General features: G+C 36.5%; 1 protein-coding gene and 1 long non-coding RNA gene across 5 annotated transcripts; one reads left to right on the top strand and one right to left on the bottom strand.

Moving 5' to 3' along the window:
* The first annotated feature begins 2,354 nt into the window (after positions 1 to 2,354).
* On the top strand, positions 2,355 to 3,535 carry LOC114540236. 2 transcript variants are annotated; one of them, XR_003689013.1, is made up of 5 exons: positions 2,355 to 2,482; positions 2,822 to 2,884; positions 3,025 to 3,068; positions 3,293 to 3,313; positions 3,419 to 3,535. It is a non-coding gene; the product is annotated as an uncharacterized LOC114540236 (long non-coding RNA). The 2 variants fall into 2 exon arrangements; XR_003689012.1 differs by having other exon boundaries at positions 3,293 to 3,535.
* Positions 3,536 to 3,846: 311 nt separating this feature from the next.
* LOC114540223 (fibroblast growth factor receptor-like 1) lies at positions 3,847 to 21,490 on the bottom strand. 3 transcript variants are annotated; one of them, XM_028560494.1, is made up of 7 exons: positions 21,284 to 21,490; positions 18,323 to 18,514; positions 7,218 to 7,520; positions 6,904 to 6,924; positions 6,299 to 6,577; positions 5,709 to 6,074; positions 3,847 to 5,435 (listed from the first exon to the last, which is right to left on the bottom strand). In XM_028560494.1, exons 2-7 carry the CDS (start codon positions 18,399 to 18,401, stop codon positions 4,723 to 4,725), a joined length of 1,761 nt encoding a protein of 586 aa, XP_028416295.1. In that variant the 5' UTR covers positions 18,402 to 18,514; positions 21,284 to 21,490; the 3' UTR covers positions 3,847 to 4,722. The 3 variants fall into 3 exon arrangements, with proteins under 3 accessions (XP_028416295.1, XP_028416294.1, XP_028416296.1); XM_028560493.1 differs by lacking the exon at positions 21,284 to 21,490 and adding an exon at positions 19,788 to 20,036; XM_028560495.1 differs by lacking the exon at positions 21,284 to 21,490 and adding an exon at positions 19,028 to 19,690.
* Positions 21,491 to 24,994: the final 3,504 nt, after the last annotated feature.

Raw genomic sequence — 24,994 nt, 5'->3', positions numbered from 1 at the left:
CACAGAGTACCTAAGAAAGATTTTGAAAGACCAGAGCCGTCACTGATCCACGTATCACAATCAAATACGCTGCCAGTATTTTCACCATCGTATTTTACCTCTACCTAGTATGAAGAAAAATTCTCAGAAATCTAAACCCACTATGTATGGAATTGTATGAAATTTGTTTAAAAGCAGGAAAAGCAGAATAAACAGGATAGAAAATGAATTATCAAGCAAGAGAAGATGAACCTGTTTCAAATACCAGCCTGCACCCCACCCTGAATTATCATGTTCAACTCTGATTCTGGTCACTGGTCCAATATCCGGGATATCAACGACAAAAACATCAACACTGAAATGAACAAAAACACCTCAAAATAACCATTGGAAACACGTACGGAAGCAGTGTCATAGCGATTTTGAAACTGGCATCAATCACGGAAATATCAAAACTCGATGTCACTTACTCGTTTTTTTCAAAGATATCTTCGTCTGAACTTAGAGATAATCTGGATGAACTACCAGAGTAACCGTACAATGTTATAAAAACGTTTGCATCTGTTCCTGCATAGGATTTTGAGCCAGTTTCAACCGTGATTTTGCACTTTATCGCTAAAAATATTCGCAGTATTCTTTGGTTAATAGCTATACGCCGTTATCAAAACAAAACACAACATATATATTAAAGACTGTATTGTATTTGTCGATGAAAAAATTGCTTTTTAAGGTCTTTAGCAATGATCTTAAAATTTTGATTGTATTTCATGTTTATTCGTAGAGATGGAAGATGCATAATAAAGTAGAGAAAATAATAAAACGTTACTTACCATTACTCAAGACAACGGCTGCTAATAAACACACTAGAGTCAAAGAATTCATGGCGGTTCACACTTCAAGAAAACTTTCACGTAAAATGCACAATGCTGCTACCAGCAAGCTTCATAAAAGCGAGCTTCAAAGACGAATGTACGTCAGGCATATTACCATTCATAAAAGATCATTGTCGTTTCCATTATCGGTGTATTGAATCAGGTTGAAGAGGTCATTTATATCTGTTATATATCTGTTTATACAGCGGACTATGTGTTTAGAATAGAGCTTGCGCAACATTAGAGCATTATATTTATAGCAAAACGTTTTCGGCAACGCGCTGAATTATATACAGTATGATTGACGATTTCACAGCAAGCAAACTATTGCCGGCAAAATGCATCACTGAGTTATTCCATAAAAATTTTTAAAATTATATTTTAAAATGTCAAAAAAATCGAGTTTAATTTGACGAAACTTTATATTTTAAAGATTGTAATTATCGGTGGTAATTTACCATTCACTAAGTAATGCATATATGATATATCTTTTCAAAAATGACTGTATAATTTAGACGAATTATTGATAACATTATAACGAAGCACATGGGTGCCTATGTAGCTGAATGATACTAAAAAATATAACTGCCCAACTAACTAGCGTCCCCCCCCCGTTGTTTTTATAGCGCTTCATTTTGCTATGAGTTCAGTGGTTTGAAACTTTAAACTCATTTACTATAAATACACTTTCTTTAAATGGCCCGTTTAATACAATAAGTTGCAACTTTAAAAAAAAATTCGATGAGAATTGTTGATAAGTTCTGCATGTGAAGGCGGCTTTGTATCTTTTGAACTTAGTAGATATTTATATAACCTGCTCCTCAAAATAAACGAACGATATCACATTCAAATTACTTTTAGATTCTGTTGAAAAATATAATTATTACTAAACAATGCTTTATTTGCAAAATTGAAAATTTAAATAATAAAAAATGTAGTGTGTGTGTTAGATTTATCGGTTAGATTGCTGACTTGCCGACGTGGTATTTATCTTGAAGATCAAATCTTACACTCTACTTTACCCAAGACAAGAAATCTCTCATTAGCACTTTGGTAAATTATTGGAAACATAAGTTCAGTGCCAATAGTGGTGAGATTTTATTCGATAAGGTAGATCAATTCACTGACTATTTAGAACCGAATACTGGTCACATTGTAGCGAAGAACGGCATTTATTTGGTCAGTTATTTGACTGACTGACTGTGGTCTCGAAGAGCACCCTCTCACAAATATACCCTTCGAAATCGTACATAAAACGGTGAGCCCATTGAAGCAATACAAATGGGCAAGAAAACAAAAGGCTATAGCCCTATACTTTAGAGAACGCTTGTAACTAACTGTGATTTCGAAGAATTTGCGGCAAAATATCCGTAAAAGAAAGTTAAGAAAGGGCGCAAAGACGCGAAGCGTGTCGGGCATGCTGACCCGGAACAATGTGCAAGTGATAAGAACCGATTCATTATGGTACCTCTTATATGAAGTACGCCGCTCTAAAAAGTAAAATGGCGGCCAAAGATGAGAATAAACGAACAATCGAGAGATGCAAACGTTTTACCGAAAGAGTGAACGTTAATATCACGGATGCTGGGAAACTAGCTCAGCAGATGATTAAAGCATCTGGATCTCCCGATGTAGGTCGAAATATCACCGTATTTATAACATATTTAAATGGCAATTCACACTAAAACAAACATCAATTTAATCATCAATTTGATGATCTAATGATGCTAAAATCAATGCTTTAATTATTGTAACAACTTAAATAACCAAATACCTGGCATCCAACATGAAACTTGACCACGATTGAGCAATTATTTCTGCACAACCACCATTATAACTTGAACTTTTTGGCTTGAATATATATCTCAATCATACATCTAAATGCTTGAAATATTGAACCAAATCGTTTCTTATTCATACTTTAATGTTTCTAATTGAATCTCCACTTATTTTAGTGTTTGATTTTCTAGATTTTATCACAAAGCACCAGAAGATTTGTTCACAACGAGAATGCTATAAAATCAACTGAAGAAGTAAATTTATGGAATCTATTTAGCTGATTTGAATAAATTATTCATGCTTTGTATATGATTAAGTTTAGTGCTTGAACTCTTACCCTAAATTTGCTCCGGTTGCGAGCGCGAATGGTGAAATATTTTAATATTTTCATTAGAATATCAGGAAAATGAGAAACTTAGTTGGACAAATGGACGCACAGTGAGTATTTTCCAATGAAAAATTTAATCGGTTTTTACCGGAGAATTAACAGTAATATATGCTCATATTAATTAGAATTTTATCGCATTTTTATGCGATGTGCATAGCAATTTGAAAAAATAGGCAATTCTTAAACGAATTTGTTTAATTTGACTACAAAAAATTCTATTAAACTAAAATTCAGTTTGTCAAAGCGGTCAACTTTCACATTATTTTTCCCACAGGTATGACGAGATTCATCAACGGTACGTTCCCGCCGCGGAAAAACTCCAAAACTTTCAAATTTGGACGAATAATCTGATGAAGAAGTAATCCGAATTGAAAGATGATCTAGTTATTGTTATTTTTAGGTTAGAGTTGATTGCAAAAATTGATCACCAGATGCATTCGACGCCTGCGAATTAAATGGGCCAATTTATATGTGATTAATAGATTGTAATATTTTTGTAAATCGGTAAATTATATAAAGCTGTATATATGTTTCATAATAAAACCCTCAGCTATATTTTGTATTGTTTTCCTGTTAAAATGGCGGAGATGGGACTACGAGTTTGAAGCATGTTAATGTCATGGCTCAATTTATGGGAGAAAATGAATCGAAATTGAGACTTTCGGGTATTAGGTGTACTCAAATCTAAGATTTAGTGACCCAAACAGCTAAAGCTCGCTTTGTTAGAGCTATAGATATTAATAAGATTACTAGTCATTGTCATTGAGTCTAGATTGAGATTTCTAGTCATTGCAAAAAGCTTATTAAACCAGACATAATTCACGTGTATGTTTTATATTTCTTTAGTAATTTGTTCGGTTACCCAGCATGCATTTCACGTAAAGTACATTAAATACAATTTACACGATACTCTGTTATATACACATTTATACACACAGGCAGAACTGTACAAAAACTTCAGTTGAATTCAACAAGAACCTACCATAATGACGTCAAAAGTGAGATGCACACATCACAAGATGTTTAATTGGCTCCGCAAAATTAACGAGCCAATCAAACGTCGTTTAGCACCATCCCGTTTGTCGTCATTATGAGAAAGGTCTATTCTAGGTATTTTTTGAACGATTTTTCAGGCAAATATTCATGAGTTTTTTTTCCATACTCTAAAAACTTGATATTGTTTTATATCCAGAAGCAATCAATCACGAAAGCATGTTACTAAAGAATAGCTGCAGACTTCAATAATTTAACTGTATCCTCTATTCCGCATATCTAAATCCCAATCACACAAGCATCTTGGACTATTATTTATATCACAGCCACTACTACCTGGCCTAGTTAAAGGCTTCTTTCTTTACTTTTAACGAACGAGTGGTCAATTGCAACAATTTAGGAGTTATCCTATTGAAAAATTCACGCAATTTGAAGCTCAAATGTATCGAATTTAAACGCCTGACACTCAAGACCTTACAAATATCACACAACAATTCAAGGATGTGCCTACTGCCTGCCTTGAATTCAATATTTACACAGCAATCGTTTTCAAGAAGGAACGTCTCATAATTGAGATCGAAAATACAAAAACCCGTAGATAAATTAGGGGGAACACTGTAGTTTTGCAATAAGCATAGCGATTGTATGTCTGTACATAATGGTTATAAATAATTTCTAATTTCTAATATTTTTCTCAAAGCTACACACACTTTAAACAATGGACTCCCGTGAGCGCTGGGGACTAGTCTTTCTTGGATTATCATCCAAAGACGACTGGCTATCCCAGACTCTCTTTTCGACGTTGCTACCCGACGTTGTTACCCCGGGGGATGCGACCCGACCGGGTAAAGTCACGCCCGTGATCGATCCAGTCTTTCGAGGTAGCGAATGTTCGTTTCTTCCTTTGCAATCCAGCGAGGTTTCTCGTGGACATCCTTGACAAAGCGTAGTCTGAAGTGACGTTCTCGAATTTGCTAAATACATTTCGCTTGAAACAGACTGAGCTGTCGTCGACTCGCCGTTTGTTTTACATGAGTTCAGAGAACTTGGAAACGAAACTTGCTCATATATGTGGGGATTTTCTGAGCCCGCCTTTGCATCAACGGCTATGCCGCTGTGGTTTTTTTGAGCATATCTCTGCATCTCTTGATAAATACTGGTATGCTCAGGGTACGGTTGAAATAAACTCTGGGGCTGGTATTCGTCCACGTATTGTTTTTCGAGATTCTTGCGTTGTTTCCGACAACACATGACAAGAACGACGATGAAAATCATTGCTACGACGATGGTAGCCGTCAAAATAGCGACAAGCGTGATTGAAATTCCTTCTTCAGAATCAACTCTTTCACCCTCCTGGGAAGAGGTCCCATGAGGTGGCTTTTGCGTCGCTGGTAACAAGAATCGATTTTCATTCTGATCTTCGTCTAAACGTAAGTTTTTGTAAAACATTAGTATACGAAGAGAAAATGGAGTGGTTCTACCAAGAACAACGTTAATAACAAATGACTACATCACAGATGATTTGGCACGCTGGGCCTGGTTGAATGAGATGATAAACTTTTAGGTATAATGCTACTACAATATTCCACCATCAAGTTTCACCAAATTCGTGTTGCTCTTTCAAGGCATAGTAAAATGTGCAAGTTGAAGAAACTTTCTCATGCAATATTCAATGAGATATCTTAGTAGATTCTCACCTGTTTCGGCGCTTTTTTTCACGCGAAGAAAGAAATCCATTTTATCTTTACCGTGATTGTTTTTTACCAAACAACTGTACCTTCCCTCGTCTTTTTCTTCCACATTTTTTATAACCAAAAAGCCATCGTAATAGAAAAGATTGAGACTGGTTTCGTAATGGCACGAAGCATTCCCGATGTATTTTGAACCAAACTCTTTCAAGGGTTTCAAATCTACCGTCTTATTGCCATTTTCGCGGGACCATCTCCAGTCAAAAGTCACCTCACCCACACTGGAAACTTTACAGAAGAATTTTACCGAAAGGCCCCGTGAAACCGCACGCATTTTTTCCTCAGGCTCTTCTATAACTGGTTTCATACTCCGTTCTAAAAATAAAGAGAAATTGGAGTTCGTCAGGCGGTCGCAAAACCTAGAAACTTAGCAACACTTTGGCAACAACAGCAAAAACAACAGCAACTAGTAAAACTCGAGGAACACCCGAGCAACATCCGAGGAAAACACGAGCAACATCCGAGGAAAACCCGAGCAACATCCGAGGAAAACCCGAGCAACATCCGAGGAAAACCCAAGCAATGTTGACATACTGTACCTTTTACTATGACTGTAAAATTTCGGATTATATAGCCAACGTTGTTGCTGACCCTACAAGAATACAAGCCGGTGTCGTCTGTCTTCAAATATCTCAAATTGAGCGTCCACCCGTCAGCCGCGACACTTGTTCTTCTATTCACACCATAGGGAACGCCATCCTTAAACCATTTCACATTGGGATCAGGGTCTCCTGTGCTGTGACATGGTAACTTAGCCGTTTCGCCTGTTTTATAATTCTTTTTTATCTTCAGCTTTTCTTTGAACCGCGGAGGTTTTCCTGGGAAAATTCAAGGTGGTGAATATATGAATATTTGAATTGAGTTCACAGGATTTTAAAAGCTTTAAATCATTGATTAAATAGCATGGAATAAGTATATTGTACATAAAGCGAAAGCTGGTAATATTGATACTGTATCAAAATACACACACAAATTTGGTCTATAAGATATTTGCATAACGTTTTTCTCAAATGTCAAACTTTTTTAAGAGAAACGAGCAAGTTTTAAAGAAACTGTAAAAATTAACAATGATTGCAACTTACAAGTATGGAAAAACGGAATAGATATTGATTGAAATAATAAAATATATATAACAAACTCTCACCTCTTCCAGGTTTTTTAACACCTAAAGAAATAAAAAATCGATGATATAGTCAAATAAGTGGAAAGTAATAAAGTGAATTTAAATCAAGTCCGTATGTAAACAAACGGTTTGGTCACATTTTGAACTTCTATACTTTTTGAAATACGTTGTGTTGTCTGAATATCTTATAACATTTAGGTTTGCTATGCCTTTAAACAAGTATCGTTAAATGAGTAGGAATACAACTTGATTGGCGAATTCTGTCCTTAACTACAGTTAAAATTAAACTAGTCTTTTGGCGCCAGAATTTTAGTGCTTAATTTCTAAAAACTTACTTTTAACATTCAGCACAATAACCAACTCAATTTTCCCATGCATATTATAAGCATTACACTTGTAGATTCCAGCATCCTCTTTTTTGATGCCGGTAATTTTCAGGCGCTTCGGTCTATCCATCATAAATCTTGACTTATATTTTTCATCTCCGCTTTGAATCATCTCGTTTCCTTTGTACCAGATGACGAAAGTCTTTTTCGTATTCGGGCCATTTGTCCCAGTGGCTGGACACTTTAGCTTGACCGAGCCCCCCAAGTACGCACTATAATTCGTCTTTGGCGTGCCACGAAACCTGGGCTCACCTGCGAAATTCGAAAGAAGAATTGGTTTGGATACCATTACAGATTTTTAAAATTTCCAGTATTAGCTAAATCTGGGCAACAAGACACATTACAGTTTCAAAGCTAGATGTCAAAGTTTGGTTGGAACTTGTGTAAAATGTGGAAGCACGTATATAGCCCATCATATTTTAAAAATCATTTTTTTAAAAAGATTTTCTTATTTCAGTTTTCACTATGGTTTTAAAGATTAATCTTTAGAGCTTTGATCTACGCCATAAACTCGATAGTACAACGAGAAAGAATGTCTTTGAACGAGTGAAAATGCGTGCCTTGGGTTCATCCCATCATCATACAAATTGCCTAAAAGTTTATTATACTGCTGACGTAAGTCGTTACATCACAGTTAAACTCACTGAGTGTAGCACAAGAGGACAAAAATTTAATTGCCAATTCCTTTAAGCGTGAAAATCACCTTATGTTTCCTAGAAAATCGCTATAACAACCACTTGTAACTTTAAGATTAACATTTCTTCACAAGGAAAGGCGACTTTAGAAACAATCCAGCCACAACATCGGATTCAAAGGATATCTCTTGGCTCCATGAAATGCAATACTATCGCGGATATAACCAAAAAAGGTTACGAGCAAAAACAAAGGGTGCCTTGAGCTGAAACTAATGCGCCGATTATGGCGAATTTTGTAAACGAGACAGCTATTGTATCTTGTGTCAAGAGGATGATATTACTCATTTAAGCATTGTGAGAAAAATTTTATTCCTAATACAAGTTGGTGATGTGATGTCGGTTAAATCGTTGCAGACTTTGCATCATCGATGAAAAATGGCGAGATAAAAGCTCGGGACAGTAGCAAATAACGTCATGCACCGGTATTGCATTGTTTCTGTAAATTGAAAACGTCTCTTGGTTTAACGTGAATAGATCTCAACACAGTCATTTCGTTTCCTGTTTCAAAAACGTCAAACTTGCAGTATCTTTGAAAAAAAGTACCACCCAAGGGATAGTTGGTATTAATTAAAGTTAATTTATTTCAAGATGAAATGAAAATTTCACGATTTTTATATTACGTCGTGAAATGCATTTGAAGTAACCAAAGAAAACATAAACGATTGTGTCGAATTGAATGGCTGCCCGGATATCCTCAGGTCGTTTCTGCAAATGATTTGAGTTAATACTATTGTAGATTTTTTTGTATATCCATAGCTAAAAACACAGACTATAGTCAATTATCTGAGAGCAAAAGTTCAAGTCCTGTTAGGCTCGGGGTGTGGAAATCCCACAGGAAGGAATGGAATTTTTTGCGTGCTCGGAAAAACAAAATATCGTATGTCTTTCTACCTGACGCGCGGGGTCGAAAAACCTTTTGTAATATTATTGAACGGAAGTGCTTATACGATCAGGCAAATTGCACCTGAGGAAAACGAATAATCATGTTTTGTCTGGATTCAGTCGAATTTCAACAAATATATATAGGTGACCATGTTTTGATCTAGTCATATCTGAAAATACCATTCCTATTTTATTGCCGAAATATCTCTAAGTGGGTGGAATTAGACAGAAATAATGAACATGTTGATAAGTAAGCTATATTCGCCTAATCTCATATCGTAAGGTAATATATTATTTTGTCATTGATCCAATGATTGCTTCCCTTGTGAAATAAGTACTAAAGCAATATATCCTTAACGCAAAACAGCTGGCAGTGCGGAGTTTAAGTACCTTGATGCTAAATATATAATACATAGATCTCCTCTAACCATGAAAAAAAATATAGGAAAAATCGCACAATAATGTTCTCAGATTAAGTCGCCAAATATAATAAGTCGAAATCGCATCTTATAACTTTATCAAATACCTATTAAATTCAAACCAATTGGCGAAGAAAGTCGTTTTAGGCGCTTCTAATCCGGACTTGCGACATTTTTTTTTGGCTAGGATTTGCTTTTAAAGAGCTACCATATGTTAGTTTTGAACAATTATCGCAGTGGAAATTTTGTCAATAGTGTATTTTGAAAAATTTTCACAGCAGGAAATTGTCAGTGCAGTGTACTTTAGAGATTTCTCATAGCATCAAATTGTAAATAGTGTGTTGTATTGCAATAATTCTCAGTGTAGTATCAATCAATTGTAATCTATTTTAGAGAGTTCTCACAACATCAAATTGTAAATAGTCTAAAACAATTAATTCTCAAAGCATCAAATTGAATTACTGTCGTTTAACAATGAACAATCGTGACAATTTGATATGGTACAATATAGCCAAGCACATTAACGTAAACTCGATATGATGAACTTGCATAAACAGTTTCACGGTGAATCTTTACGGTGCCAGCAAGGCTGGTTATTACACACAGACACCTCGTTAAAAGATTTCCAGCATTACAGGAACTATTGTAAAGGGATTTGTAAAAGCTGGTCGCGCATGTTTCTATTGACACAAGTATGAATATCTGACCTGAATGCATTAGAGTTAAAACACATAACAAAAACATTTTCTATAAAAAAAACTGTTTGCTAACTCAATTAATAATCTTACTGGACACACATCTTCATTATTCTCTAGATTGATTAAAACAACGTTGATCGTAATGACATTTTGACAAATGGGAAATGTCTTGCCTCTGATATAAGATCTTTAAAACCAGCAATTAAGCAGGTGAAAATGGAGTCACTAATATTACCAGCTTCTGAGCTACATTCTTAAATTTGGTTATTAAGTCCGTGTGCTGCATATAGACATTTTGACAAATCTAAAAGAGTAATAGCGTTTTGCCTTTTCCTATATACAATCTTAAATACAACAATTAGCAAATGCAAATGTCTCTGAAGCTACCAGCGTTTCTTTTACAAACCGAATTCTGAGGCATTTTTTTTTACATGAATTCTATACTTGCTTTTCGAAAACTTGTTTCTAAAAAATAATAACATGCAGTAGTTTATCCGATTTCCTTTTTAAAAATAAGGTTGACATTTTCTGGAAGAGACTAATTCGCACGATAATGCGATTTTTACTAGGTGGTCGATTTTACAGAGAGCAGATCTGATGAGCTTAAAAATACAATGAATTTTGACATAAACGCGCCAACTTTCGTTTGGAATTCCCATCATATCTGCGCAGCTAATGTACATGTCACAATGTGGACACGGCGTTGTGAGGCATTGACTTTGCTTGATTGATGGCCCGTCATCACCTGCGCGCCAAAGTTGTAAAAGAATGTCTGGTTGTCAGTCTTGGCTGTGTAAGTCCCACTGAGAGAACGAGAGATGGACAAAGCGAATTAAATCCTGAAAACCTGAATGGCTTTACGTCGCCATTCATGCTTTGTTGAAACGGAAAAAAGCGTTTCAATTCTTAAAATTTCATCTCGATTCAACGCCGCAAGAGATGTCTCAATCGAATTAGGAAAAAGAATAAGGCATTCTTTATTAAATCGCAATGCTTTCTATATTTATACGTTACATGGGCTAAATCACGAACTAGATTTAGAATACTTATCACTATAGGGGGGGGGGAGAAAGGGGTTAACTAACAATATACACAACATTAAAACCTCGCAACTAAACTTCGTTTTATTACTAATCATTATCGAAATCTATATATTGCCCACTATATGCTTTTGAAACACACAGCCAATGTACGACTCCAAAGGTAAAAACATACAGAACTATTGTCCACGCATGCAAGGATCTCTCTTTAGAGAGGTCCTTTGATTTAGCTCTTGCAGTAACAAGAAACAACTAGGCAAACCTAGGGTAGTGGCAAACAGGTATCTAATGTCTGGTGGTACACCTTAACTGAGCCGAATATTCTCGATCGATGCGAGTGGTTTAACTGCATGCAGTGCTTCCCCGCGGGGCAATTTTTCCAGCCAAAAATTCTCTAGTTATGGGCACGATTTCAATAATTTCACAATGAAAAAAAAATTTAATTATCTCAAATATTTTCACCCTAAGCTCTCTCAAATAATGCTGCAAGGCTTCCCTGAGTAATCCTGTTCTATGAATTCTATATATGTTCCGTATAACGAAAAAAAAAAGGGATATTCATCATGAAAGTAGCTATTCATCAAACGCGCTTGCACGTACTAAGAGGAACTTAAGGTTACGAAACTTGCATGGTTCGAATATTTTTTCCCTAGAAACCAAAGTTCCTGCATGATCAATATCGATTCTGAGTCAGTTTTTAGAATACCAGCGATATATTCTTTCTTTAAAATGGAAATGGCGTTTCAAAATTGATTTGAAAACCACGAGTTAAACTATAGTTTTGATTCGCATATGCATCGTGGTAAAGTTTGGGCTATAAGTGGCGATCATTACTACGACATGATCAATCATTAGGAAAACTTATACTCATTGAATACATTAGGTCGAGAGACCCTCAACAGAAATCGTTGTTATCAGTACGATGGCGCAAGTTTAAATGATAGTGATGTGTTTTCGTGGGCTGTTTAGCTGATTCAATTGTAGCTAATTCTTATACGAGATCGAGTAGGTGCAGAAATATATATTAATACAGGAATATGAAATACAACGTTTCGATTATAGTTTTTGGCTTTTTTCCATGGGAGTCGAAATTTGTTTGTATTAAAAAAATACAAATGTTTTAGATACTCTTATGGTACAGAATTCTGTTTCATATTTGGTTCTGATTCAATCATAAAAAATAACACACAAACAATATTATTATGTCGCTTTGCAGGGGGGATCTATGCACGTCCTGCACTCAAAATCCTTATTTTCAAGGAACTAGGTACTCTAAACTGCTTCCTTCTCGTCAGAAGAATAGGAATACCGGTTGTCAGAGAACTCTTTTATGCAATGTCGTGCATGTTTCGTTACTGGTCACAAATATTACTGTCATGCAAATGGAATAGTGCTTGTTAACCTCAAATTCCGCAAAACCTTTTTATAAGTGGTTGGCATATTGCGTTCCATACCCAAATTCACGAATTCCGAATTTCACGAAATTTTATCACTATTTAAGTATCTCTAGAAATGAAAAACGTTTCAAATTTCAAATTCGGCGCAGCAGAATTCACTTAAACGGGAAACATTTCAAGGAAACGCCCTTAACATCCAAGCATTTTAAGCCAGTTTTTTTAAACATGTCTTGTGCTAAAAGTGACTTATGACAAGAATTTTTCATTTGCGCACTGGGGTTAAAAAAGAAGAAAAATAAGTCGGATACAGTTCACGTTGGAATGTGGAAGTGCAAATGTACTTACTACAGCAATTCTTGTGATTTCGAAGGACAGGGAGTCTGGAGAACACTAAAATCTACCCTTAGGGAATTGCAAATATTTTTTGAAGGCCTTTACATTATGTCCGCGGTGCAGTGTTGACAAGGACTTAATGAGTGATGTGGCTGCGTTGTTTAACGTCAATATTTCTGTGTACCCAAGCAAGAATGATTACTATGTGAAAATGGCGAACGTTTGAATGCAGTCAGCAATATTATAATTTATGGAATTTGCTGATTTGGATTCATTCGTGAAACAAAGTTAGGAGATTCTTTCGTAAACGAGCTTAAAATAGGCTTTACGAAACAATAAATTGTAATTTAAAGCTAGCCTTTAGTTAAAGCTAGTTGAATAGAACTTAGAACACATAAACTTAACTTATACACTTTGACGTTCAAATCAAACGGACTTGTTAATTTAGAAATTGACACTTCATTACGGCTGTCATTGGAAGTTTTTAATAAATCTATGCACCTGCCATAATTCGAGTTAGCCTCTGTTATTTCATTACGAACAAACCATTCGTTTATAATTTACGTTTGACTCCAGTCTGGTTTGATGTTCAAATCAATGCCCGCAGTTGCAAAAATGCTAGAGGAATTTCCCACACAAAATCTTGTTATTGTTAAAATGCATGTAGAAATGTTTTTCGCAATAACGTAATCGCCCCAAAATTAGACACCAAAATACGTGTACTTCTAGACTTTCTAAAACCACAACTGCCTTCGGGCAAAACACTTCAAATTTGGCCGCTTTTCAAACTAAAATTACAAATTATGTACGATTTTTGACTTCATGAAGGTTAAAAAATGAAACAGTCCTTGAGGATGCCGATTTTGCCATGGAAACACAACAAGAAATCCTATGCAGGCACTATATGTTTCGTCCTATATTACTTATGCCGGTCTGTCTACACGGTATAATACACAAAACTCTCAAGTTTCATACGTTTTAACACGGAAACGTAATTTCAAAAGGAAATGATGCATAAGGAACCACATCGGAAACAAAAATAGAGAACAGCGAGGGGTACTTTCAAATGTCAAACTCAATGTTTACAGTAAAAATACCATGGTCTCTTTTGAGCTTCATTCATACTGTTTTGTTACCCCTACTTGATAATTGTTTCCAGATCTTTCAAATTGGATTAGGTGAATAAACATCTTCACGGATTGAATATTCAGTTGGGGGAAGGTGTATATTCGTGTTGTACATGTCCTATTGCAGCAATCTACCTCACAATCTAAAGGGAAATTAATTTGGGCTGGGGGTGGGATAGTTATTCATCGCGACACTTAATGAATAGATTTTATAAGATTGTGAACATCAAATAAAAATGCCCGAAGTCATATGATATTTTAACAAGGACATGCTTCGCGTGTTTTAGCTGAGCTATTTCAGTGCCTTTGAGCAAAATATATTGAATCCAATAAAATATTTTGCTAGAAAAGTGGATTTAAAAAAGCCAAGCACGAATAACTACCTCATATTCGAAAGCCTGGAACGAGATTTTAATATGGAAATCTTCAATGTCAACCTTTTACACATGTTTTTAATCTTACAAATGCAATTTGCGATAGATGCAGCCCGGGTCAGGTTGCGTAATAACTTTCAAGGTGAGAGACTGTTACGAGATATTGCTAGGTCTCTGAAGACAAACCCTAGTATGGAAATTTGAAACATCTCCATAAAAACAACACTCACTCATTCATTTCATGTAGTTGTTAATCAAAGTTATTAAATTTGTGTGCTTTTACCTATTAATACCCTATTCAAGCAATAATCAGTTCCCATATTCAGGCATTGCATGAACCAGCGTTTGTTTTTGAACTTTCCGAATATATTGGCATTCAAAACACTCGACCTTTGCAATGTTGTTGGTTTTCAACAACTATAGCGCTTAGAAAACAGCGAATTCACGTTGAAATCGAGCGGGAAAAAAGCGCGAAAACAATTTCCACGGCGTCTAATCTCAACAAGTATTTCAATTAGTGAAATTATCTGAAATCTTAGTCGCTTTTCCTGGGTATCATATTACACGCAAGCAATAATATTAGGACTCTTTTACGATTTTTGAACTTGAAGTTCACAAGTCAAGCACGTATATGAGTTTGGTATCTTGGAAGCATATGATATGCTTATAATTTTTACATCTATACCCATCTTAAGGAATGTAAATTATTCCTTACGCTATTAAATAAAAAATAATCCTTGTATACAGCAATACACGGTATTTAGGTCGGTAAGAGATCTCACATTCCGCGAGCTATCTTGCATAGATTATGTTTTGACTACTTTATATGACTTTAAATCTTTTCGCGATAATGATTATTAATCAGGCGGTTAGAACAAAGCTGTTTGACCCGAAGAAATATTGCAATAGGGTAGTAAGCTGATTTACAATTAAGGTATTATAAAATCAGGATTTGGAATATCACGAATTTGTGTTCCAAGAGGAAAATTCGCGGATAGTCGATAAAATTCTCCAACAGAGTTTGCAACGGTATTATTTTTCTCTGGAGAGCATCAATAACTTTCCAGATTATTCAGAAAATATGACTTCACTTAACATTGTATTGGTATTTGTAATATTAAGCCTATATGACCACACTGTGATATATGACAAAGCCTTTTGTGTATATAAATATATTGCAAAGCGAAAAAATGGGTGAATCGTTTACCTTAAAAGCATAAAATAACTTTATGTTTCCAGCAAAAGTATAATAACTATACAATATATATATGGCAGCAATTTTTACCAATAACATAATATGCAAATTGCTTAAAGCTTTCAGTATTTAAAAGGCCAATACATGCATGATCCTCCGTTTAACATTTTGTCTGAATTTTATTCAAATGAAACCAGATCGTTCTAACATCTATTTCCGACAATTTTACATAAATTTCTCGCACGACCAAATAGCCTATTTTCTTTGCTGTTTTTTACCATTAAAAAAGACAGTTGCACGCATTAGGCAAAGTCAAAACAAAATTTAGGTGAAACTCATCTTGGCTTACACATAAATACGAAAGTACGTTGCTAGAATATAAGCATGCATACATACAAACACTCGAGACTATTTACGACTGGCAGTATGAAGTTAATTGCAGCAGACGTCCTTGAGAAATCAGTGAACATTTCAATGGCTCTAATGCTATTAACCCTTATGCATCATCATCGTAATTTTGTATAATTTTACTTAACAGCTCAAAATGTCTCGATGGCTTGAAAACTATATAGGCGGAGTTCCTGCAAAATATACACAATGCCTGCCTGACCATCTGTGTTGCAGCTAAAATATGTATATATGGATATAGAATAATCGAAAGGTATTATGCAAATGCCACAATTCACGTTTGAATATACACTGAAGATGTTTACATGCATGCATATACCCGTTTTCCTTAAGGCTGATATCTCAAATCAATCTAAGACTCAATTCATTACAAAAATACACGCTTTTTGCACGTATAGTATATTTATCCACGTAAAACATGAGAGGCTTTTAAAAACTAGGAAACGAACTCAAAATCTATTAAACACCTGAAGTTCCAATCATTTGTGTTGTTAGGAACGAAGCCCATTAGATATACCTGTTGTCTATTTTTTAATTTCTTCGATAGAGTTTTCAATTTACTCACAAATGAAGCAAATTGCTTTTGAAATTAACGATGTTTTACTTAAAAACGCCCGAATTCAAAGGTTTCTCTGTAACTTAGATGAATGCGTGAAATCGCGTGACCCAGTGAGGTAGGTATTATTGTCCCTGAACAATGCTTGCTAAATATACACTAATGTACGTCTGTGTATCTCAAATACAATTGTGCGTATACATGTATAGCATAAGCCAGCCAATTTTGCAAAGGTTTGTTGCATGGTTAGGACATGCGATCTGCTCTGAACGAAACCTATGAGTTAGGTTCTTCGTGCACATATATACTATGCGGTCAACTCGGTTTGACCTGGCGCGATGTGAGAATCTGATTACGAAACGAGCAAGCTTGATATCGCGGGCAGATAAACGAAGGTAATAACAAGTAACGACATAAAGAATTATCCTCGAAATGCGTTGGCTCACGTATCCAGCCTGCTTTTGCGACTGGGGTGGCGTAAACGAGAAAGCGAAGTCGCTGGACTTAAATGCTTCACGAGTCTTACTATACCACAACATAAGATACGAAATATAGCTTGTGTTTTCTTTGTCATTAAAAAAAATATAATGGCTCCCCACTCGAGGTCGATTTATAGATAAAACACGAAGCGTATATATTTACGATGCCGTTGTCAACGTTCCCACAAATCAGTGTTATCCCCTAAAATCGCTATTTCCCTGCGAATTTTTTTGACATAATCCTTTAAAAATAAGCTGTTTTGCAGACAGGCTTGAATGGCTAATAGTTTTAGCTTGAGGCAAGTTTTCATGCATCGCCAAACAACACTTCGTATCGCGAATATATTAAACTTTGCCGTAAATTCAGCAGGCCATCTGAATCAATATAGGCTCATTTCGAAAAATGTGCGGTTTCTATATTGCTTGCAAAACAGCCGTGAATATAAACGAGGAAAAAAAGCGAACAGCGATGTGAAAGGGCATAATATCCTTTGTATAAAATCATGCAAGGCACGAAAACAAAAACAACGACCTGCTCAGTATAGATTAACAGTCCCAATATACGTCGTTTATATTCAGTCGAAACCTTTAGGAAAAGGTTTTGAATTCCAAGTTGACTTTAGAAACACTTAGGCACACTCAGACCTTAACATGAACACCCTATGACAACAATCTGCCCAGAAGGCGGAAAATATCTGTGAAGATTTCGTTCAAAATTTCCCTCACGTTCAATCACTTTCTGTCGCTTGCTGTGCGCCGTTTTAATCGACTCGAATAAAACCAAAGCGATATTTTACTTGTACAAAATTGTTCTGCTCTGGATTTAGATTAGAATACAGCGCGCAATTTGAAATTATTATGATTTCCGGAATAAAATAAGTTGAAGGCAAAGCATGTCCTGTCATGAGTCCATAAATCTTACGTACACGCAACGGAAGACTGGTATATCAAATACCCTATCGTACTACCAATTACTAGGCCATTTATATCGTAGTATTTTGCCGTTATATCGGTGGGTAAATTTTGACGGAAAACGCGAGAAATTGCGGTGCAAAAAACAGACGGTTTCGGCAGCCGATGGCTACAAACCACATGTTTAATGAAGAAAGCATATTGGCAAAGGCACAAATAAGCTTTTGTGATCGGAAAGGAACCCTTTTTTACCCTAGCGATTTGAAGTGGAACGCTTTTAAACTTCTATAATTACATGAAGAACTTTGTTTGGGTCCTTTTGGCAGAACCGGTAAAGCGTCCCCGCGAACTTTAAGCACGAAAAAAAAGGGAAAAATACTCAGGGCTTCGTGCATTCCATGGGAAATAAGGAGCTGAGAATAAACACAAACACATGCGATCATATTTCACTCACACGGTTATTGCAACAGACCATGTCGATTTGTTGCGAAGTATCGATACTATAGTCTATAGCGAATAGTTCAGATATGTTTAGTTACCTTCACTATGAACCAATATCGCGCTCTTTAGCACCCACAGTGTAGCATAAAAGAACCACGCTGCCATTAGAACGGCCATCACTGACACTGTTTACAGAGTCCTCACTGCCGTAGTTCTTTGTATTTTTTCCCGGTCACTTGCGACGAGCTCACGCTCTCAACTTGATGACTTTGGAAGCGTCACAACCGTGCCTAGAATCATACAAGCACATTATGTCTGAGGATACGGCAATCCTAAGCGAGTGCGCGTAATCCCAGCAACATGTAAGCGACTTAGCTCCTTTCTCGTATGTCAACACGAGAAATAAAACGACTTCAGTTGTTGAAAATGTGTTCGGCTTATGTCGCATTTTACCAGAATGCTCGGCGCCAGGCGTACTCAGGCAGTTGTAACAGTAAATACCTCGTACGAACGCAAGATTTACGCGACCGTATTGCAACAATGTCCATCACAAGTGCTAAATAAACGCTTTCGCGACACACGCTACGGAGTTAGCCGCGGCCATGATCGGCCCTGTTTGGTTTTGCTTGACTGAAAAGACGTCTCCGGATCAAATTTGAAGCGCTTTTGTCTGCGATTCTGAGACACTGGGTTTGAGCAAGGCAAGTTAAGTCGCTCACAAGGACACGATGACCGCTTCTAAGTACCACATAACCCCCATCGTAATCTGTATCAAACTTGAACACACAGAAAATATGTATTACCGGAGTATTGGGAACATATTTCTCCTCGTTCGTTCGACGCTTTTCCGCCCGAATTTCCCGATAGAAAATGCCTTCCGAAGCGAAGTCCGTCAAGGTGTACAAGCCACGTCGATCGATTCGCACGCTCAGAAGCGAAATACTTCGAGTTGTACGCTCGTAAACATGATTTAATATAACATGAAAGAACCCCGTCTGAGCTAATATACCAAACGATTCGATATTTGCTCTCGTGAGGCAGACGGCTTACACGCTACGATAGACAGAAAACGACGTGAAGTAAAAACGTGGTGTCCGATATATGTGGTATTTCGACAACCAGCGAGCGAAGTTCTATAGTAGAGGTTCGAGTTCCATTAATTAATCCCACTGTTATTAATATTTCTTCCCGTACGAGCGAGGCCCTGCGTGTGCTATTATATTATCGCGCAAGACATTAATAATGTAGTCAGTGAGAAAGGTAATCGATCACTATCAATCAGACTCGTAGCACTTTTTGACACACTAGAGCAAGTCCTTTCCGTTGCTAGAATACGCTGCTAGCTAACGGCCCTGCCATGCCGTTGTTATGGTAAAGTGGTGGAGATGATTTATGGCTTTTACCCTACCTACCTTTCAAAAGCGTTCGCTCGGGTCACAACATTCCGCGCAGGCATTATTAAAATACTACATGGCAATCGCATCGCGGGTGATATTTTAATACTACCCTCGAATTATTATATGGAGCCCGCGTGTATCAAATTTATGAACATTGGATACTTACCCTTTTTTTAGAACGGCCAACCGTATCTCGTGTGTTGATCTGAAAGCCAGCGAGTGAGATTTCAATATGCCGTAGTTTTCAGCGGGGGTTGCTTACAAATATCTTAGGCCGGGTTCATCCAATGGCCGGCGCGCACAGGCTCAATTAAAACCTGTCACATATAGCCCTGTCAACTGCCCTTTGTTTCCGAAAGCGTAGAACGGGCGTATAAATACTTTCATAAACTTGGTGTTGAACTATCTGTCGCTGAACTAGCACGACTCCAAAACTCTGGGCAAACACCAACCGATCTATTTGCTGAAAATCGATAATTTTCCTGTTTTTCACATTAAAAATGGGAGTTCCATTGTGCTGTCAGTGTCAAACTGTGAATGATATGCAGCGAAGTAAACATCGCTTTTGTTTAAACATTAAATGCATCTGCTAGGCCTGCTTGAATTATTTGACACGGGAGCGTGTTTGCGAGCACATTTTTAACCATTCATTTAGTCTGGGGCAGACCGCAACACGAGACATTAGCGTCATTTTTACCGAGTTTATGCGCAGTTTTAATTTTCGTCCCTAGCATCTGCTCTGAGGAGATGAAAGCAACGCGAGGCTTTCACCCCATGCAGCGTGTTTGAATGCGGCCTAAAAGTGATTACCCAAACTAAATAAACTCTCTGGGGGCGCTCGGCCAATCAGCGTTCGTCCTTTGTGACAATTTAATCATAATAATTAGCGCACGTTCGATACAGCCAACCGCATGTGACAAAAGCCAATCAAAGCTGAGTAGTCGATAATTTCTATCTCATTTGAATTAGCCAGACTTCCCGCTGCTGAAACTCTTGTGAATGGCCGCGAAGAGCTTTGAATTTACATTGAAGTGTATAATTTGTGGCCACAGCAGATGGCTAGCGTGCAAGCTAATGGAAATTTGAAAGGCAGACCCTTGCTGCGTTTAATATCTTAAAACATCGCTTGCACGGCAGGGCTTTTTGAAAACAATGAGATGAGACCTTTTCAATTCCGGATTATTTCGACTCAAAAGAAATCTCTAAGCGAAGCTTGGAAGCAACCGGATTAGCAAAGTTTAAACGCTTTCGAAGGCATTTCGATCGCCCTGTGTGGACTATTTAACATTTGTTCAAAGTTAATAAGATGTGTCGCGTGATTTTCGCCTGCCATTCTTTCGATGAAAAAGCCTGTTTGCTTTTCAAGTCTTCGGCATTACTAGGTTCAATTAACCGACGTTGTAGTGTCAACGATAGAGAAAGGCAAGTGTAAATATTAACCCTTCTTTGACAGCTTCTATTCTGATAGCGAACTGCTAATGCAAACACAAAACGACATCTCTAATTTAAATGGGTAAAGTACAGACCCGAAATTGCTCGAGATTGGATGAGGCTTAATATTACTTTTGACAGATATGCCACAAAAATGTTTTCCCATAAATTCGCCCTGGACGTGACTAAAGCCCTAGCACAGTACGAATTAGTTTAACAGTACAAACTTACCCTCTGTGTTGCTCGATAGGTAATCACAATATGAACGGTGACAGCTGCTGCGAGTGTTATTCTCGTACACAGTTTGAGCTGTGAATAACTTGGGATAAAACGTTACACAGCTTTATATTATAAACACATTCATTGAATATTCACAAAAACGCCGTGGCGTGGTTGGGGGTCCGTCTTAAAACATACGTCTAGCTGATGCCATCAAACGTTCAATCAATTTGAATTGAAATATATATGTAGGCACTGAAAGGTGGGATGAAAAATTTCATCAATACTTAACCGGAACCTGAGGGGCAAAATTCAAGCACGTTTTACGCAAAAACTGCTGTGCCGCGTATTACAAAAGATAAATAAGACGGTGCGGAAAAATCAGCCGGCTTTTTGTTCGAAATTAACATGCATTATCTTTGTGTACAAAATGTACAAATTAAAGAAGGCATGGTGTGTTTAAAAAATTGCTTAAATGTTTTTATGCGTGGAATTTCGATACGGACTAACACAAGCTGGTAGTTAAAAGATAACTTTGCTAAAAGATTAATTGTTATCTCAGCGCTTCGAGAAAATTATCACAATCTATTCCGATAATAATTTGTTTTTCTATTTAACTGTCTACACATATATTATTGGAAGGACATGCCCGAACTGCGTTCTAGACTCACAAAGTCGGCTAAATCCGTTCAAAAGCCTGTATCTACGAATACAAGTTTTAGCTATAATTGCCATGAATTGTATTAGTTTTGGTGACCTGCGGTTTCTGGTTTTAATATCGCGATTATTTGGCATCCAAAAACAAGAGTATTAAACTAATAAAGGAGTTCATAGTTCATACATTATTGCAAAAATTGCAAACTGTTGAAAAATTTCCCTACACCAAAAAAAGTAATGGTTTAGTTTCGGTTCAGGATATCAGGGGAACATTTTGAGTGATATATCAGTTACAGCATATGACTTTGCGAAAAATTAATGAGTAAATTGATTGTCAAAGGTGAATTGGTTCAACGTAACGATACGAAAGAGATCAATTTATCAGGGTGTTTTTATACGCGGATTTTTATATGACTCAATACCATCTAGCTTATATGGATAACTTTTCAAACTTGGCTCATGTCCCAATCGTCTGTCTCAGAACCGTTAAGTGTGAAATACTTTTCAAGTTTCAAATTTTACACGTAGCATGTCGGCTGAACATTGCCTCGAGCAAATATATATCACAATTGCAACTGGCAAACACATTCTGTAAACTACGATGACTTCAAGTCTCGGTTATTCGAACAATCCCCTTGCATTGTTCAGACAGCATATATACAAACATATTTTCAACCGCAAACTCCTGCCCACCTTGGCGATTTGTGGAACAGCTATGGCAAAAACGAGACCATGGAGCTACTAGCTATATATTTAAATGCGGATTAAATTACTTATAGTCATGTTTTAAACATTGTTTCAGCACAATAGACGGGAAAAAGTGCGAAAAATTTCAATCTTTTATTTCCCCAAATTAATTATTCCCAATTTCGGATCGCTTTGAGGCTTGATTTGAAATTTGTAAACATGTTTAACTGAATATTAGCTCTGCTGTCTTGTGGTTCAGCCCTGACGCTGAGATAATTGCGCAGCCGGAGTAAAAGGGATTATATACGCGCGTCAGTTTTATTTCAATCAAGGTTTCGTGCATTGGGACACTTTCAAATTCCTTAATTTAGATATTTCCATGAAAAAAAGCTGTGTTTATAGAATATACAGTCGTCTGTTGCTAAGATGAAGGATGCATCTTTGCAGCATGCACGCAATATAATTTAGAAACGTTTAAAACTGCTGTTTACATTGTTAATAATTGTTTTTCAAAGTAAATACACAATTCATGTCGATCATAAATGTGAAATCACAATCTGCAGATATAAAATCGTGCTGCCATTCATGTTAAACAAAGTATATTTATAAAAATACACTTATGCCAGAGAGTTTCGATTCGGGCGGCCGTAGCCAGCTGATATGATCAGAATATATATTAAAATTTCATATTTCGACTAGCACGTCCCACATATAGACATTTAAAAAAAAAACGGACAGAAAACGTAGATATCTTGGTTGTGGATTTGCCCATATTTTTCAAAAGATTGATTTATCGTTCGCGATTGCATGCTTCTAACGCTTATATGACAAACATATCCTTTGAAAAAAAATGGACAAATTTCCCTTTTTTTTTTGTAAAAAGATATGATCTTAATGAGAGGCTCTTGTAAGACAACATATATATACGACAGCACTCAATTTCCTGAATTTGAAAAGTGTCGAGTATTATACGCATATATAGAAAATTAATCTTCGTCGAAATGACAATGAGATTGGTATACTTTCCAAGTATACCCACGCATTTGGCTATACGCGACATATACAGTATATAGTGACATTGTGAGTCTGAATTAACGTCCCAATTATAATGCAAACATAATCAAAACTCGATGGCAAGTTGCTCAGTTACCAACAACATCGAATAACGGGGAATGCCAAATTATGGGATGAAATTAATCTTTACGATGATCACATTTGCTGAGATAAAAGTCTGACTCGATCCACACAGAAACCTCGCTATTTTTTATGCAATTACAAAAATATACACTCCATGCATATGCATTCGTATAAACCTGGAAACGTCGTTGCTCAAAAGCCGGCAAGCTTAACCGGGGTTAACGCAAATCTTCACATCAAATAATCTAATAACTCCATGTTTATCAAAGCTTTAAATATCGTTGTGAGATTCCGGTCAAACCATTCGATGCAGAATAAGATTTAATCAATTGTTTGTGTCGAAAACGTTCCTATAGATACTGTCAGCCCCATGCAATGTTTAAATATATATCACTCACGCACTTATCTTCTATCTTAAAAACCTGCTTGTACATATGATTATTATTGACTATATTTCCATGGCAATTGAATTGGCAATATTTGGTAAACCGCAGGAATGATTAAATATATCTATGTATAGAGTAGCTATATTCATGGAACCATGAATGCACTATTTATGAGTTGGACAAACTATAAGGAGCAAGGTTGTGTATGTACATGCAGCAAGCTTCATTGAAAATGATTTTCATGAACAAGACAGGACATGAAACCTTTTTGCCGAGGATTTTTCAAGCAGAACTAATGGATGAAAACCTTTTAAAGTGAACTTCCCTGTTAGCTTTAGCCTTAGGTAATTTTCTCAGTGGGCTATTTACCAAGTGTGTTCGATCCGCACGTATAAAGCGCCATTAATTAATAAGGTTTATATATATATTCTACTCTTTTGACAAGAATTTCAAACGGGTAGAATTAAGAGAAACGACGGGTTTAGAAGCAGCAAATCTCATCTTTTACCAAGCCAAAAACTGAAAAGTTATATACCTCTATCTTTTCTGAGCAATCAACCCTAGCCTTGTTATATAATAGCAAATTAGAACTGATTTATTGATGTTTTAGGGTCCCTTTGACGCGTGTCTAGATACGAATTTGCTGGAAAACACAGGGGGATTTCGACTATCAACATGGGTGGTTTAATTGTTGAGTAAACACAATTGGTATTTTTGCCAATGGTGGCGTGTTTTCTCATGCAGCCAAAACCACATTAACACAGTAGTGTGGTTTGGTAAATATTGATACAATTGCCATGGAAATAATTACTCTCGAGTTTTCAGACTATAGTACTTAGACAAGTGAAATTAATAC

Source organism: Dendronephthya gigantea, unplaced genomic scaffold (assembly GCF_004324835.1).
Source record: "Dendronephthya gigantea isolate DGI-Jeju-01 unplaced genomic scaffold, DenGig_1.0 000225F, whole genome shotgun sequence".
In the NCBI taxonomy this organism is placed as follows: Eukaryota; Metazoa; Cnidaria; class Anthozoa; order Malacalcyonacea; family Nephtheidae; genus Dendronephthya; species Dendronephthya gigantea.
The sequence above is the reverse complement of the archived record's forward strand: the minus strand, read 5'-3'. Positions and strand labels throughout refer to the sequence as shown.